This window comes from Sceloporus undulatus, chromosome 5 (genome assembly GCF_019175285.1).
Source record: "Sceloporus undulatus isolate JIND9_A2432 ecotype Alabama chromosome 5, SceUnd_v1.1, whole genome shotgun sequence".
NCBI lineage: Eukaryota > Metazoa > Chordata > Lepidosauria > Squamata > Phrynosomatidae > Sceloporus > Sceloporus undulatus.
This window is the reverse complement of record NC_056526.1, coordinates 57,073,856-57,088,259: the sequence shown is the minus strand read 5'-3', so window position 1 is coordinate 57,088,259 and position 14,404 is coordinate 57,073,856. Positions and strand designations below refer to the sequence as shown.

The 14,404-nt window shown below is 39.1% G+C and overlaps 1 protein-coding gene across 2 annotated transcripts in view; it reads right to left on the bottom strand.

Moving 5' to 3' along the window:
• CPM (carboxypeptidase M) overlaps positions 1–13,554 on the bottom strand; it is a 40,872-nt gene extending 27,318 nt beyond the window's left edge. Inside the window, exons 1-2 of one of the 2 annotated variants that reach the window (XM_042467623.1) lie at positions 13,506–13,554; positions 10,967–11,129 (exon numbers count right to left, since the gene is read on the bottom strand). In XM_042467623.1, coding sequence (XP_042323557.1) covers positions 10,967–11,126 — 160 coding nt within the window. In that variant the 5' untranslated portion in view covers positions 11,127–11,129; positions 13,506–13,554. Of the gene's footprint in view, positions 1–10,966; positions 11,130–12,179; positions 12,327–13,505 lie in introns of those variants that run through there. The other variant, XM_042467622.1, reaches the window with a different exon arrangement.
• Between the last annotated feature and the right edge of the window lie 850 nt (positions 13,555–14,404).

The window sequence follows — 14,404 nt, the reverse complement described above, 5'->3', positions numbered from 1 at the left end:
ACTTTTTTCCATATGTATATCCACACTGCACAATTGTAGTACAGTAGTTTAATATCACTTTAACTGCCAAGCCTCCATCCTATGGAATCCTGGGATTTGAAGCTGGGGGGGGGCTACTAAAGTGCTGGTCCATTCCTCTGAACTACAGTTCACAATTTTCTTGTTGAGAAATATGAGTACCTCTGACTAATCTACAAATCCCAGGCTTCCCTCGTGTTTTAGAGCTTGTTTTAGAGCTTCCATAGCAGTTATCGTGGTTATGAAAATCATATAATAGTGCAGATATCTCCATTCTTGATTCAGTGAAAGCACTAAAAACAGAAATAAATGAATTCAGCAGTAACTTTTGTCTACAATTGTTAATTACTACGAACAGTTGCTTGTGCAATTAGAATGTTTTCCTGCTGCATTTGATATAGAATCGTGTCTCCCAAATCTTTCAACTACTGATTAAAAATTTATTGCTAACCTATTGTCTCAGTGAAACCAAGGGCTGAAGAACAGCTGGAAGTCTCCAGAGCCCTATATGAGAGTGGCTTACTTCAACATTTATTTAATGTTTCTCTTCCAAAGAGGAGTTTATTGTGTTAAAGAAATGGAGATGCACAGAGATGGCCATTAAATACAGGGCTGAATTATTTCCACAAATGAAATACACAAAAGCCTGAAATCCAGAATGTTCCCAGAAAGAATAGTGATGATAACAATTGATTGGTCTTTTTTTTTTGCAAAAGCTAAGAGCAACAGAAAAGCAGCATGTTTCAATTCTTTCTTTCTTTTTTAGAAAGCTGGGGATCCCCACATACTGTGATCTAAATAGAAGTCCTTCCCCCATGCCTGTTTGTTTGTTTTTTTAAGTGGTGCCTTGTGACACTTTCCGACTCAAGGCTATTTTGTCTTCTCCATCTCTACCCTTCAAAGGATGCAAAAACAGGAACATGTTGTCACTGTCACAGAGAAAGAATGAAAACAAAGGCAGAAAGAACAAAAAGGCAGAAGTAGTGACACTGTCAGCAGAACTAGTTTGCATTGATGAACTATCTCAACCAAGAAATGTTATTTGCCACAGACAGTATAGGAAAATGCAGACACCCTTGTGATAATGAGCAGACACAGAAGAATGTATAGGCTCCCTCTTACTGCTTAGTTAGATAACTGTCTGCAAACAAGCTGAAATCTTGGAATGAAACAGTTATCCATGCCTGTTGAAAATCCTGTTGGGGGCCCTTTCATGGTGCACAATTACATTGCTAATGATCCTGCTTTAACTCCTGTTGTTCCATCAAATAGAATCTGGGATTTGAAGTTTGGGATGGGGAATTTTGAATTCTCTGCCAGAGAATTCTAATGTCTCCCCAAACTAAAACAACAACAACAAAAACAGGATCCCACAGGATAGAGCTATGACACTTGTAGTGGAATCACAGTGCTATACTGTAATTATGCAGTGTGAAAAGTCCCTCAGCGTAGACAATGTTGAGTTAGATTGGAATGGGTAAATTGGAAATAGATAATAGAGGTGAACAACAGCCTCTGCAATACCACATATTCTTCAACTCTGAGACAGACCAGCAGTCTGACTCAATATAAGGCAACTTATAGTGTTCCTACATTTATTCAAATGTACACCTAGCAATTTCAGTAAGAAAGTCTGTCCCACAATTGTGGGACTTGCATTTAAAAAAAATTAGTATCGGGACATTAAGCAATCCACCATCTAAAACCTTTTTTTCAGAAAAAAGCTCAGGAAAATTCCTGAGAAATACAGCGAAATGCGGATAGGATGAGCACCTGGGACAAAGGCCTGCATGATTTATTTTCTGCATTTGGTCAGCCAATAAAGTTATTGCTTGTTTGTAGATTCTGTATTTGCTGCATGGCCAACACAGATACTCATGAATATGTTTCCTGAACTTACACTTGGCCCCTTTAAACAGGAAACAAGATCTTAAAAAAAAAAAAGATTGTCAACCACTTTCAAAGGCCACTGAGGTTTAGGTTATATTTCAGAGGAAGCAAAACCACAGTAACTTTTCCAAGGTATAACTTTTCCAAGTTCAAACAAAAATGTCCCTTGCAGATTGTTCCGATGGCACAAGCCATTTTGGGATGGGTTCTTGTCTATTTTATACCCCTAATAAGACGGGGTATAAGATGATTAAGGGAGCCTCTTAAATCTTGCTGGGTAAGGGCTTCTCAAATGCCAGAGACAGCTGTGTTCCTGATATGTATGAAGTTATCTGAAAAATTATAGATATACGGCCATATAGATGAGGATATTTCCAATTGAAAAGATGAGAACTAAAGAAAATAAACAAGCACAGTACATCTGTTACTGCAGTCCACTGTACATCAAAAACAAAACAAATGGGAGATTAAAGGCCAAGCGTAGGCAAGAATACTTTTGTGGGCTACAGCTTCACAAGCCTCCCTATTTATATGGCCATGGTCACTGGGAAGTTCTGGCAATTGTCAAAAAGTAATTTTAGCAAACTCTGAAACATGGGAAGAAGAAATGTGTGGCGACTTCAGCAACATACCATTCAATGTGTTCCAAATGATAAAACAGTTTAGAAATTAGGCTTTTTATTGCATACAAGAATGAGAATTTGCTCGTACATAATGGAAAAGCAGGGAGAACTTGCCCATGCTTATATTCTCAGGTGTTGTTGCATCAGATACACAGAAGACCAATGTGAAAATTAGACAGGCCTTTTACTACATGGTATGTGTTACAAAAGAAGTCAGAATACGTAGAAGCTGTGCTTCAATTTTCACTGCTTTCCTGTAAACATGTGAGCAGGTCTCTGAGAGGCAGAACAACCAGTTATTTAGAAAAATAAAATGCTGTTCCCGAACATCACTGGGGGGGGGGTCATCACTAGGAACTCAAAATAGGATCTGAGAAAGAGATGGTAAAATTGAGTGGAGAGCTATAAAACTAACCATTAATCTTTAAAATATATAGTTGTGTCATAATATTTAAAAGCTTTCTCAGTCCCGACCTCTCTTTCCTCTGACTAACCCAAGATTCCTAGGGTGTGTGACAATTTACTTCAAGAGTTAACATATCACCTGCTTTACTTTGTCAACTTCTTTCACAACTATTAAGCCATTGGATAATTTCAAGTATCTTGTAGACCTGGGCGAGAATTTTCAAGCTACTTAAGTCTGCCTACTTGCAAATATGACAGTAATTGTGAAGTTGAAGGCTTTCATGGCCAGCATCCATAGGTTTTTGTGGGTTTTTCAGGCTATGTGGCCGTGTTCTGGAAGAGTTTATTCCTGACATTTTGCCTACATCTGATGCATTTTTTGCCATATAAACTTTTTAGCATATGTAATTTTTCAGCATCGGGATTGTTCATCTATCTATCTAATATCCATTTTCAGCAGCATAAGACATTTACAGCATGACCCTATGTTGTTTGGTCACTAGAAAATCCTGCTCTGCTCACTGGGGCAGATTAAATGGCCACAATATTATTTGGAAAGACAGAATGGTCGTCTTGTTTGCTCTGCATGCCTACATGATCTGGGTGAAAGAGACTGAGTTTTACAGCATCCAAACACAGAAGCACACATGAGCAAAAGGAAGGACTTGTATAATTAATGGGAGGGGGGAGCAAGAAATGAGACCAGCTTCTGATGCCTGGTAATACTGTTTGGCTCTACAAGTGGGGTGGGAAAGGAGAGTCTTTACTTATTTAATAAAGAGCTAGAAAATATATAAGGGGAATAAATACTCAAAAGGCACCAGATCCTGTTTGATCTTCAAAACTAAGCAGAGTCAGCCCTGATTTGTATTTAGACAGGAGACCATCAGCTAATACCATGTACTAAAGCTAAATTTCATTGGAAGGAACTGGCAAAACCACTCTATGTACTTTTTGCCTAAGAAAACCCTTTCGGTCGCCATAAGCCAACAGGTAACTTTTTCTCTGTCTCTCTTTCTCTCTCTCTCTCTATATATATATATGGTCTTTTTTCGTCTTCTGTTAGTGATAAGGGCTACCAACAGGATTTTCTGGGCTCTGTACACTGAGTATGTTGAAAAGGACACAAATTGTGTAAACTTTGCACATCCTGATTCGTATGTTATAAATTACATGGTTTTAATAGAAATACCATACATCTCTACACAGTGAGGAAAACTGACCAAATCAGGTGAAATTTTAGCCCATTTGGATTTCTTTATTTCAATGAAGCTCTATAGGGTTAGAGTGGGAAACATTTGTTTTCTCTTTTTCCTATGCAATGCAACACCAGAAAAAAAAAGATATCAGTCAGTGGTCACACAGAAATAACAGGAAAATCAAAGAGAAAGTCATTAGGTGAAGTTCCCTGATAACTGTATGACTACACTAGAAAATACTGTACTTAACTATTTTGTTAAGTATAGTTACTTCTGCGTGCCACAAGGAAATTCTGTCTTGAGCTATTTAAGGCTCAAAAGCCTTACAGTTCCTAATGCCAATCGTAAACCTTACAAAGAACTCATGTTTCATGAGGAATAAATCAATTAACTTAATATAAGTTAATATCAATGAGCATAAAGCCCAACAACATTAAATGGAATTTCAGATGAGGGAGGTGTCAGATGACATTTAAGATTTAAAACAACCTGTGTCCCAATGTTTGTACTTTGATAAGTTTGTATAAATTTGTATAAATATCACCCCTTGTAACCTTTAAGTGTACATCCACTAATAAATGTGCATCTTTTTACAATTGCCATCCTCCCATCACCTTCACATGTGAGTAAAATCGGATATAATCATTCATCATGTATGATTTAATTTTCTCTTCATTCTTAATTTAGACTAGAAGGTTAAAGTTAAACTAATCTTAGAGTCTCTCCAGACAAGAAAAACATATCTGAAAATCCCAGGTCTTCTTATGTACAAACCAATTTTATTGTACATAATGTCTTCCCATCCTCAAATATTCACAGGGAACCCCTGGCATTATCCAAGACCTTTTACTACCTCATCCCAGGTCAATTTAAATTAATCCATTCTTTCTCAAAATGAAATGTACTTTTCCATGCCTGTCTGTTTGTGTTACACCTGAACTAGCTACAATAGCTGTGGCCAAGAAGCAGTTGGACTGGATAGCCCTTGTGCTCTCTTCCAACTCTATGATTGTAAGAAACATAACAATACCTCCTCCCCTCCAAAACACACACACACACCTACCTACCTAGATTCAATACAGATGAAACAAGGGAATGAGGAATGCTAGCAATAAAAGAAAATTAATGTAATGCTTTTAAATACCCAAGGTATTTAAAGAATGATTTTAGTTGCAAAACCATGAATATGCAGATAAAATCAAAACAAAAAGAACTGGAAGCTCTCAGTAGTTTCAGAGGCTTTTATTCTTCTGGATTAGCCCTAAAATAAAGAATTGCTTTTACCTCTCCTGATGAATTACTGAACCTCACTGCCAGGTGTATTGCATTGGTTCATTTATATGGGGAAGGGAAAGGCAGCTGCCCTCTTGCATCAAGGTTAAGCCATTTATAGCTTGGAGTTATCTCTTCCCCTCAAGCAAAACTTTCCTATTCAAAACTGGAGGGCAAGTAAGCATGGCAAGTTATTGTTTTATATGACAATGTGTGCAATAATTGTTTATGCCAGTAAATGGAAAATGTCAGTAAGTCCGGATATAGAGGATTGGTTACATAAATTAATGGCTATGGTACAACTGGACAAACTTACCTGTCTGAGGAGAGAGCAAGATTGGGATAATAATAATAATAATTGCAACCCTTACAACAATATTTGGATAAGGGGTGTATACGATATATATGTAAGGTTTCATTATTTTTGATTTGCTAGCAAAAATGTTATTCTGATACTTTCCTTACATGTTTTTCTTTTCTGTTCTGTAATCTGGAGTCACAAAAAGGACTGATTGAAGAATATATTTAGATTTGACTTATCTGGAGTTTAAGAAGTCATTTTATCTTCTAAGATATGTCTTGTTCATTATTTATTGTCTCTTTCAAAGGGGGTGGTAGGCCGGGGTTGGGGACGTATGTACTGTTACATGTTGTTATATATTGTATTGTTTTGTAGTGTAGTGTACAATGTATAGTTTCTTGTATATGTGTATGTTTTCTCAATGTTTTTTAATTTAATAAAAACTATTTTTTAAAAAAGTAAAAATAGAACTGGAGGGACAAGAAAAGAAGAGTGAAATTGCCATCCTGATAGAAATGTGCACACCTGGCCCACCTCACAAGGCAGGCAATGACAGGCAGCCAATTGCACTGAGAAGAATTAAAAACTGCTCACCAGAATGGTATTTATATCCCACTCTTCAGCCCTAAAGGCTTTACATTTGATGTCTTCAAACTAATCTCTCCCACCTTAGCAATCATCTTACCACTAAGTTATATAGTAATTGGTTAATTAATTGATAATAGTCACTCATTAGTTTGCTAAATATTTTAGTAAGGTAGCTCTGTATAGTTGTATAGAGGCAAATTATGAAGTGCAAGATACACATGTCAATTTACATAGGTGATCCCCAGAGGACAGCAAAAAAATGCAGGCAGCAAATGCAGGCAGAGTCCTATCAGTTTCATCTCAACCAGGAGCCCGTATTTTGTAAAGTCAACAGGCCTTAATTCACACTAAGCCACTTGAAATTACTTTGTATTTCAATGGGGTTATTTCATAGCAGTTGCTGAGAGCATTACAGCAAAGCTCAAATGGGACAAAGAATACCGAAGTGGAGGGAATCAACTCTGCAAGCCTTGTTCCATTATATTACTTGAAGTACCACATACCAATGTCTCAAGAATTCTTCACCATATCTCTTGAAGAAATAAGGCATTTTCCTTAGTTGTCAACTAACTAAATAAAAGGGAAAAATCAGATTGCATCTTCTTTTTTAAAAAAAGACAAATGGTTTTTCAATTTTCAGGGTTCAGTTGGACTGCAGTCTGGCTGGCAGTTGATTAACTGAATGGAATGATCCAGCAGGGCTCTTGTAATTAGAGATGTACAATTTGCAGAAATATTGAATCTGCATAGGGAAAAACCACCAAGTTAAAAGAAAATCCCAGAAATTTTCAGAACAAATGAAGAAAAATCAAAATAACACACACAGCCCTTTATGGATTGAAAGTACTTTTATTACTTAAGGAGTATAAAATGCATTACATACAAACCTAGCATAAAATTAACATGTTTGATCTATTAACAGTACCGTTTATTCAGAATGTAATTACAAGCTGAATTTACTTTTTAAAAGTTTTTAAAAGTAAATTTTTTTTTAAAAAAATCTGCAAGAAAACCTGAATTATAAAGAACCTCTTTGGTTTTTCTGGTTTGTGGAGCAGGTAAAAAAAAAACACCTCCAGTTAAAAACAGAAGAGAACATCAACATTAGTAAAATAGAGAAAATTATTTTGTCTCCTCTAGTTCTCTGTAGCATCAAGCAGATAAAACACACTTGTCTCCATAAAAAGACCTGAATACAGTAAAGGAAACCAAGAACTTAAATCAATCTGATGCTATACATAGTTTTAAATATGGGAAAACCTTGTCTTAAAGATGTTATTCATCATTCTAAAAGAAAATATTCCATAATCTAAACTTTTCCCTCTCCCCCCCCCCCAAGCCTTTACATCTATCTTTATGGTCTTACTTCTGACACCAATATTGGGATGTGCACAAGTTATAGGTACTGCTAATCCTTCCTCTCCCTGGGCTTTACAGCCACTGTACCGTCAGCTTACATATATAAACAAATAGATGAATTCAGAAGTTGGGCAAAGATTGAGCAAAAGCTTGTAACTGGTACCTTACAGAAGCTGAATTATACTTTTGACTTTCAAATTACAATATTTGCCTTGGCCAAGAAATGTAAACGGTGTGTTTAAAAGCTGCATTTTCACTGAATTCCTGACACTAAATAACTGACTCAAGGTTTTAGAAAAAACTGTGAACTGGCATTTTCTTTATCTATGAATTGTCACTCTGAAGGAAAATATATCACAAGAATAAATGTATTAATTCCTCTTATTTATTTGGCACATGATGGTTTTTCCTGACTTATGCCTACTATGCAAGGCGAAATACATTTCCTTACTTGAAAGAGCTGCCATTTGAAAGACTTCAGCTATGGGTATTTTAAATGTTGGATATTATTCATTTACCATGGTCTGAGTCTACAATGAACTCCAGATGTGTGCATTTTTTACTACCCTGGACATAAGCCATAATTAGAAGAGTTCTGCGCTACATTTAAGCAGATAGTAATAAAAGAGTTTAGATTCTCCAATGCATATTAAATCTGAAACCAGTGGGATTTAATTCTAAATACAGGGATTTAAAAACAGGTTATAATCATCATTTGGAATTCTGCGTCAGAATGATTTCCTCTACAAATGTACCATCTGAAAAAAGTATTAATGGCCTGTTACAGACTGCCAAAATAAAGCTGCTTCGGGTCTCTTTGGAGTTATGCCATTTAAATGATGCATGCATCCTAAGAATCCGGAAGCTGCACCAAAGCTGCACTCCAGTGCTTAGGAATGGAGTGTGGCTTTGGCGCGACCTCCAGACTCTTAGGACCCATGCATCATTTAAATAGCATTCCTCCAAAGAGACCCGAAGCAGCTTTATTTTGGCAGTCTGTAACAGGCCAAAGGGAACACAGTGAGCCACAGCTTCACACAAAGTTCATAGTGTCACTCTACCCTGAGTTTCTTCAGAATAAACAGCACAGGGCTAAAAAGCTGGGTGACACATCTACCTGGAACCGTTTGTGGCAAGAGCACATTTTTAAAACCAATGATAGTTAATAAACACAGTGTTTCTCAATAAAATAGTTTTAAATATGGGAAAACCTTGTCTTAAAGATTTTGTCCATCATTCTGTTACCAATGACTTGGATGACAGAACTGGGGGCATACTTATCAAATTTGCAGATGACACCAAATTAGGAGGAGTAGCTAATACTCCAGAGGACAGGATCAAAATTCAAAACGACCTGAATAGACTAGAAAGCTGGGCCAAAGCTAACAAAATGAAATTCAGCATGGAGAAATGTAAGGTACTGCACTTAGGGCGGAAAAATAAAATGCACAGATATAGGATGGGTGACACCTGGCTGAATGAAACTACGTGTGAAAGGGATCTAGGAGTCCAAGTGTGAACATGAGTCAACAGTGATGCGGCAGCTAAAAAGGCCAATGCAATTTTAGGCTGCATATTAAAGAATAGTGTCTAGATCAAGGGAAGTAATAGTGCCACTGTATTCTTCTCTGGTCAGGCCCCACCTGGAATATTGTGTCCAATTCTGGGCACCACAGTTCAAAAAGGACATTGAGAAACGCTCCAGTCCAAAGGAGGGCGACTAAAATGGTGAAGGGTCTGGAAACCATGTCCTATAAGGAAAAACTTAGGAAGCTGGGGATGTTTAGCCTGGAGAAGAGAAGTTTAAAAGGTGATATAATAGCCCTGTTTACTTGAAGGGGTGTCATATTGAGGAGGAAGCAAGCTTGTTTTCTGCTGCTCCAGAGAACAGGACCCAGAACAATGGATGCAAGCTACAGGAAAAGAGATTCCACCCCAATATTAGAAGTTCCTGACAGTAAGGGCTGTTCGACAGTGGAACAAACTCCCTCGAAGTATAGTGGAGTCTACCTCCTTGGAGGTCTTTAAACAGAGGCTGAATGACCATCTGTCAGGGATGCTTTAACTGAGAGTTCCTGCATGGCAGAATGGGGTTAGACTGGATGGCCCTTGTGTTCTCTTCCAGCTCTATGATTCTATGAAAATAATGGCATCTTCTACTGTAGAAATACTGTACCTACATCAAAAGTTTATTTGGAACAAAAATACCTTCTTAAATGGCTGGCACCACATGCCTACAAATGGACCACAAAAGTTTTCACATTAAATCAATTAGTTCCTTTATTTCTTTGAACTCCCTTCATTTTGCAGAACTGCCACTTGTTCAGAAACATAAAGGGAATCTCGATTTCTGTCACCACATTTGTCTTGCACATCACCTCTTACCGTCATAAAATATTAAGCTATGTAGGAAGGTTTTCCTCTCATATTTTCAACCATATGTGACAACCAAATCTCTGCAGCTAGTTGATGTTGACAGGCCTCCTTCCATGCAGTTACAGATTGCTTTTAGCAAACCCAGATTAAACTGGATTATAGAGACAGATGATGTATTTCTTAATAAAATAACTTTATACTGTATTTCTTATAGTGTCATCTGTCAAGTAAGTGACAGCTTTCGGGGCTTAATATCACTATGATACTTACTAGTATAGCACAAGTTTGTGCAGGAATCAAGAACCTGATGTTAAATCAGATTTTGCTGTGGCAACACAACAACAGATTATTCCATTAGATCGTATCTGTTTACACAGAAACCGTAACACAAGATGAGACAAGTACATAAATTAAAAATAGTTTAAATTATGTGTACTAGGCATTGACTAATATATTAATCAGATGATAAAATTATTCAATAAACTTCATTGTTGTGGAGTAGTATTCTAATCACAGAGCTCGAGATTTTAATAGTAGTAGTAGTGGAGAAAATAGCATCATCTGCCATTCTTCTCCAAATTCCCTTGTTCACCCTAAATTTAACTGCAGTCCTCACTGTAACTAGAAGGAAAATTGACTCCCCCAGTTTCAAAACATTGTTGAAAGCTATTTCTGCCCCAGTGCAAAATATTCTGAGGTGTCTTGGTCATGAATGGGCAATTAAGTCATACTCAGAATGGAGGACATTTTGGAATTCATCCTGGACAGAAGGTTGGAATGGAGGACAGGTCCTGGAAAAGGAGGCTGTCTGGTCACCCTGCTCTTGCCAGATGCACAATGGGTTTCTAGTGGCATAGTGGGCTAGAAATAGTGAGAAAAAAAGAGACGAGTGAGGGCATGAGACCAGGGTGTGTGAACACCAGAATGACCCCTACCTTGTAATGACTTGCCAATGCTGTATAAGTGAGTGGTGGAAGAGAAGTTCTTGTGTATGTCTTTCAGGAAGGTTTCCATCTCCTCTGTGTGGTGGTAGCTGAAGTCCAACCCACTGCTGGCCCAAGGGAACAGCAGAAGCACCAAGCCGAGTCTGACCATCGCCTAGAAAGAAGCAGAGCAAGTAAGCCAAGAGGGCTGACTGAAGAAGGCTGCCTCCGCACTGCAACTAAAGACACCACTTTAGTTGCCACGTTTGGAATTCAGGAAAATTGTAGTTTGTTGTGGCAACAGAGCGCTCTGACAGAAAAGGCTAAATGTCTCACAAAACTATAATTCCCAGACTTCCATAGCACTGAGCCATGGCAGCTAAAGTGGTGTCAGATGCAGTCTTCAACTGCCATGGCTCAATACTATGGAATTCTGGGCGCTGTAGTTGGTTGTGGTACCAGAGCTTTGCTCTGTAGGTAAATATATTTAGGCTGTGTTTTGCATTGGTGTCACAATAAGCTACAATGCCCAGAATTGCATAGCACTGAGCCATGACAGTTAAAGTGTTGTCAAACCAGATTATTCTCTAGTGCCATAATAAACTACAGTGTCCAGAATTGCATACTATTAAGACACAGCAGTTTAGTGGTATCAAACCCGATTATTCTCTGGTACTACAAGAAACTACAATGCCCAACATTACATAGCACTGAGCCATGGGAGCTAAAGTGATGTCGAACCAGATAATTCTCTGGTGCCACCACAACAACAATGCCCAGAATTCCATACCACTGAGCCATGGCAGTTAAAGCGATGCCAAATCAGAATATTCTCTGGTGCCACAATAAACTACAATGCCCAAAATTGCATAGCACTGAGCTATGGCAGTTAAAGCAATGCCAAACCAGACTTCATTCTGGTGCCACAATAAACTACAATGCCCAGAATTGCATAGCACTGAGCCAGGGCAGTTAAAGTGATGCCAAACTCCATTTTTCCTCTGGTGCCACAATAAACTACAATTCCCCACACTGCAGAGCCCTGATCCAGGGCAGCTGAAGCGATGCCACACCAGATTTCATTCTGGTGCCATTTCCTCCTCCTCCTTTTCCCCACATACAAAAAAAAAAGGGGGGGTCCCAAATGGGGGGCTCAGGTGGGAGCAAAGCAGCAGGGAGGAGAAAGTTTTCTGCCCCTTTCCAGCCCCCTCTTCCTTCTCCTCACCCCAGAAGCAGAGGCCAAGCCCCCTGGAGACCACCTCCGACTGGCAGCAGTCTTCCCACTCCTTCGGCTCATTGCCATTTTGCAGAAGCAGCAGCAGCTGCAGCAGCAGCAACAGAGTCTAAGAGGAGGACTAGCAGGAGAGGCGCGAGGGCAGCCCTCCCGGGCAGGATGAGGAACGCAGGGGACACCCAATCCAGTCAGAGGAAGAAAGTCCCGCCTCCTCCCCCTCCTCCTCCTCCTCCAGTGCCCACTAAAGCACCTGGCAGACAGGTGGGAGGAGAGTGGCCTCCAGGGGTCCTCCCAGGAAGAGCAGGAACAGCCCAATAGAGGACATGGCCATATCCAAAGCTGGGGAAAAAACACTCCTAGAAATATAAATCCATGCTTCTGCGTTGTCCCAGTGGTGCCCTAAGGCTGCAGTATTTTTTCCAGGGAGGGTTTGCCCTTGCCATCCCTTGAGGCTGAGAGAGTGTGGCTTGCCCCAGCTCGCCCATGGCTGAGCGGGATTTCAAACCCTGGTCTCTTAATGTCCAGTGCTCAAACCACTACACCATGCTGACTCTCAAATACTGGGCTGCTCTAGATCATAGTAGAGACTGACAGTATTTGACATTTGCAAAAAATAATAATAATAAGACTTCAACGCTTTATCCATTTACCTGGGATTCAGCTCTATTTATCTCAAGGGGACTTTTATGCATAGCTTTGATGGAGAACCTATGTAGCTCCAGATGTTGATATTGACTGACTGGACTTGCAAGGGCTGATGGAAACAAAGCTTTGGCAACATCTAGAGGACCAAAGTATCATTTGGTATTGTTCTGTACAAATCTGTTGTTGTTACTGTTAACTGCCCTTGAGTCAATCTTGACCCATGGCAACCCTGTGAAGAAAACATTTCCATGATTTCCTATCTTCCAGTGTTCTGCTTAGTGCCTGCAAATTCATACCCATAACCTCCCTAATAGAGTCTACCCATCTAGCATGCAGCTTTCTTCTCTTTCTGCTTCCCTCCATCTTTCCTAAGCATTATTGTTTTTTCCAATTAATCCTTCCTTTTCATGATGTGTCCAAAGTACAGCAGCCTCAATCTTGGCTTCAAGGAAGATTTTTGGCTTAGTCTGCTTTAGGATCCACTTGTGTGAAAAATAAGGTTGTGCAGACAGAACAGCCCAACATTCCTGATTTGCCAATGGCTGCTGTGTCACACCTGTACCAGTTTGAAATGGTATTGTATAGTTATGATATTCCAGTAAAAGCAAGAAGTAACATAAGAACACCAGAATCTACTCCCGTGATGACCATGGCAACTCAGTCAAAGCTTACCAGTCACAACATTGTGTACTGATGTTGTCTTCATATTATCCATTACAGGAGCATATGCAGGTAACACAGTTCATGGCATGGCAACGGCAGAACTGCTTCACGATGTCATAGACAGAACACAGTGGCTCTTCCATTCCCAAGAGTAATGCACTCTATATGGGGCTGCCCTTGAAGATGACTTGGGAAGCTATCGATAGCAAAAAACACAATAGTAAGATTGCTGACTGGAATACTTACAAGAACACACAACACCACATTCTTCTAATAATTATACTGCCTGGCAAGACACTTCTGAGCTGAATTCAAGGTGGTGAAATCCAAGGACTGAAATGGCTCAAGATCGCAATACTTGGAGAACTTCTGGTATATTCTTACCTGAGGACAGAGATCTGCTATGGGCCAACCCTCTCCAACCACTGGGAGTAATACATATTGGGAGCACATGAGAAAAGGTCTTCTCTGCCACGACACTCCATTTGTGGAGATATGATTGGTGCCACCATTGGTATCATTCTGTGCCAAGCTAAAATGTGGCTTTTGATTAAAGCTCTGGGACTCAACAGATCTCCCCCCCCCAAATGTACACGTACATGGTTTTTAAACTGTATTAACCTTTTAAGCTATTTTTGCTTATTTGTTTCATATTTTTGCCTCCTTAATTTATAATTGTTTTAAAATTTTGAATTGTTCTAATGAATGTATTTTGTTTGCATAGCGCCATGAGATTTAACAATTTAGAGTGGGATGTAACTATTTATAGTTCATAAATAAACACAAGGCAATCAGTAGGAAGCACTCTTGGAGAATGGAGAATTTGCAAGAGGAGGGTTTGAGGCTAACTGGGGGGAAACTATTCTCACAGAGACAGCTGCCAGGAAACTTCTCTTCTGATCATTACC